The 3,660-nt window shown below is 48.9% G+C and overlaps 1 protein-coding gene across 10 annotated transcripts in view; it reads left to right on the top strand.

Moving 5' to 3' along the window:
- FHL1 (four and a half LIM domains 1) overlaps positions 1–2,440 on the top strand; it is a 67,982-nt gene extending 65,542 nt beyond the window's left edge. For 6 of the 10 annotated variants that reach the window (XM_008070220.1, XM_021718652.1, XM_021718654.1 and 3 more), the window contains one exon: positions 922–2,440. In XM_008070220.1, the coding sequence (XP_008068411.1) occupies positions 922–1,076 (155 nt within the window). In that variant the 3' untranslated portion in view covers positions 1,077–2,440. Of the gene's footprint in view, positions 1–307; positions 508–921 lie in introns of all 10 variants that reach the window. The other 4 variants (XM_008070217.2, XM_021718648.1, XM_021718649.1 and 1 more) reach the window with 2 other exon arrangements.
- The last annotated feature ends 1,220 nt before the right edge of the window (positions 2,441–3,660 follow it).

Genomic DNA, 3,660 nt, shown 5'->3' with positions numbered 1-3,660 from the left:
GGATGGGAGGAGGGTTGAGATAAGGGGTGGAGGAGGGGAGGGGAAGGGGGGGAGAGGTTGGAGAGCCATAACCTGGGATTGTAACACCCCATAGCTGAAGGCTAGTTCAGAGGTACCTGTTGGCAGGGGTTTTTGTTTGGTTTTGGTTTTTTGGTTTTTTGGTTTGCGATCAGCAAAGCTAATCACTTCATTCCTCATCTCGCGGCCGCGATCCACGTGCCCTGGGCCCTTTCCCTTGCCTCCAATTTTCCCATCTCCCCGGGGGAGCCTTGAAATGTACATTTGAGAAGACTTTTGCCATCCTCAGGGAAAAGGACTGTGTCAAGAGTGAGCCACCCAGTCTCTAAAGCTAGAAAGCCCCCAGTGTGCCACGGGAAACGCTTGCCTCTCACCCTGTTTCCCAGCGCCAACCTCCGGGGCAGGCATCCGGGTGGAGAGAGGACTTGTCCCTCGTGGGTGGTGGTTCTTTATAGAAAAAATCGAAGCTTAGCAGCTCCTCGAGGCCCGGTAAGTGCACGCCCCACGAACAGCCCAAGTTTGCCTCCTGGTGGCCACTTTGATGTCATGGCCCTGACCTAAATCAAAGAAACTGGTTATGCTGGGAGGTCGGTGCGCGTCACAGGGCAATAGCGCGGTGGCATGGGAATGCGGGATCTTTAAATCGAAGCCCTTGGCTGGGCTCCGGCATCTTCTCAGGTCCTTGAGAGCCGAAGCAGGGTTGCGGCGGCATGGGGGACAGTGGCGGTGTGGGGGACGGTACGCGGTGGAATGGAGGGGGGTTGGGAGCTGGGCAGACACTGGCTCTGTGTGCGTGTCGGTCTGTGAACAGGCCAGTCGTCATTTTATCTCTCTGAATCGCGGCTTCCTCACCTGTATTCATTCAGCTGTCCCTCTTGTTTTCTTTTCTTTTTTTTTTCCCAGGGTTTGGTAAAGGCTCCAGTGTGGTGGCCTATGAAGGACAATCCTGGCACGACTACTGCTTCCACTGCAAAAAATGCTCCGTGAATCTGGCCAACAAGCGCTTTGTTTTCCATCAGGAGCAAGTGTATTGCCCCGACTGTGCCAAAAAGCTGTAAACTGACAGGGGCTCCTGTCCTGTAAAATGGAATTTGAGTCTTGTTCTTTGTGTCCTTACTCTGCCCTACACCATCACTAGGGGAAGAGTGGTCTTTCACCTCCTTAAAGTCGCTCCTTCTGTCTTTTCTCCCATTTTACAGTATTACTCAAATAAGGGCACACAGTGATCATAGTAGGATTTAGCAAAAAGCAACTTTGCAGCAAAGTTAATTTCTCTCCAGCTGCAATTACAAAACAAAAACTTAGGTAGATTGACTCTTCTGCATGTTTCTCCTAGAGCAGAAAAGTGCTAACCATGTAGCCATTTAGTGACGTAAGCAAGAAGCGTAAGAGATGAAGCCCCCACTGAGACACCTTTCAGCCTCAGCTGGGACCCACATGACAGGCAAGAGTTGCAGCGGCTGCTCCAACTCGCTGCTCACCCTCTTCTGTGAGCAGGAAAAGAGCTTCCTGACATGCATGGTTTAACGTCATCAAAACTCCTACCTTCCTTCTGTTCTTTTGTGCTTTCAAATGACTAATACGAATTTCCAGAAAATTAACATTTGAACTTAGCTGTAATTCTAAACTGACCTTTCCCCTGTACTAACGCTCGATTTTCCTGTGTGGCGTGTTTTCTGAGCGTTCCTCCTTTAAGGCTTGGAACACACAGGTGATTTGGAAAGTGTAGGCAGATCTGAGAAAACGAGCCTGTTTCAAAGGAACACTGTCACAGTGAATACTTCTGGAAGCTTAACAAAACTAACCCTGTTGTCCTTTTTATTGTTTTTAATACATCATCTTCTTGTTTTCAGTAATAGCAGAATAGTTTATGCGTTTGGAAACGTGCATGAAAATATTCTAGCCCCCTCAGACGTACCTTCAGTGTTGAGATTCATCCTACAGAAGTCACCATAAAACTCTGGGGGGTGGGGGGCTGAGCAGGCACCAGGGCTGTCATCAACATGGATATGACATTTCAAAACCGTGACGAGTTGAATCCCTTGTAACATAGTAGTTGTCTGCTGTTTGTTCATGTGTTAATGAGGACTGCAAAGTCCCTTCTCTTGTGATTCCTAGGACTTTTCCTCTAGAGCTTAGCTGGATCTCTGGGGGAGTGGGGAGGCCACCAACCTCACAGGCAGAACCGGATTTCCACCTACTGCTTTCCTGAAATGCAGGATCACCTACTTACTGTATTCTACATTATTATCTTACATAGTATAACGAGACAATATCAAAGTAAACATGTAATGACAATACATATTAACATTCTTGTAGGAGTGGTTATAGAAGCTGATGCCTCATTTTGACATTTTGTCATTAGCTATTCTCATCTAACGTTTCAGTGTATCCTTACAGAAATAAAGCAGCATATAAATAACTTGCTGTCTGTCTTTTTATTCTGCCCGGCGGAAACACTATAACCTGACACTACTAACCCAGAAACCTGAATAACTTTTTCTCTCAAGAATATATTCAGTTCAACGCAGTTGCACAAAGCATAGACGTTATAAGCAAGCCTGTAAAACCACTCTGATACAGTTCAAAGAAACCACTCTAACCCCAAATAGTATTTCCCAGATGTTCATTTCCCTGAAAAAGAGGAATTGGTTTTATTTGGCCAGGACAGTGGGGGTTGGGGGTGGGAATCCCAGATGAAGCATGTCACTGAGAAGCCATCTTGGTCCCTGTTTGTTGGGAGCCCAGAGCGCAGGTTCAACACTGCCATCTCTTTAACTGCTGTACTGCGCCCTCTACTGTCCGGCTCCCTCCACCATCTGGCCATAAGGAGACCTTCGCTCCTCCATGTGGGCGTGGCTTACTGGGGAGCCTGCTTCTAGATCAGTCCCATGCACTTCAGTCAAGGCGTGAGGGGTGGGAATAGTGTGACCTTTCGGCTGCCCATTTCCCCTGCTTCTACATCAGTGGCACGCACTGGCGTAATTCACCTGGGATGGGTCATCCCACCCACCCGCACTCACATGGTCCTTTCTGGATGACAGGTGTCTGCTGCATGCTCCTCCACCCATTGGAAGGGTCTACAAGACCTCTAAGGTCCCCTTGTCCAACTCTATTTCAGCTACAGGCAGAGCTGGAGGGAGGAAAGGGTGTTAGTCTTTTGAGGCCCACATGCTGAGGTCATAAAAGCAAGGGATAGAACCCCTTTGGTGCTAGCATTTGCCTTCTGAGAAGGGAATCAAAACCTGTCAGCAAGAAACCATGAGCGTACTTAAGAACGTACTTAAGAAGCTGCATGTGTTCCTTAGAGAGTTCCTGAGGCTGCAGCAAGGAAGGGAGCCCCGAGGGGCAGACTGGGATGGAAAGGGGGCCCCTAACCGCCTTCACCGAGGACTCTGGCCCCAACTTACACTCTTATGCTACTTCGGCTGAGCCTGGGTCATCTTGGTATCCACAGTGCCCTCCTTTTCCCTTCTGGGGCATTCTCACTGGACCAGTTCCTTGCCCTCCAGTTCATGAACCACTCTAATCTGCCGTCAGCCCATCCTGCCCCACTGTCCCTCCCTACCTGTCCTAGATTTGAGGCTCTACCTCTTCAACCATTTTCCCTCCTCACTCCTGTTACCCTTTTGCCCTTCTAGC

Source organism: Carlito syrichta, unplaced genomic scaffold (assembly GCF_000164805.1).
Source record: "Carlito syrichta isolate Samal-C Ts95f unplaced genomic scaffold, Tarsius_syrichta-2.0.1 Scaffold313184, whole genome shotgun sequence".
NCBI lineage: Eukaryota > Metazoa > Chordata > Mammalia > Primates > Tarsiidae > Carlito > Carlito syrichta.
Note: the sequence above shows the minus strand (reverse complement) of the source record. Positions and strands in the feature narration are given on the sequence as shown.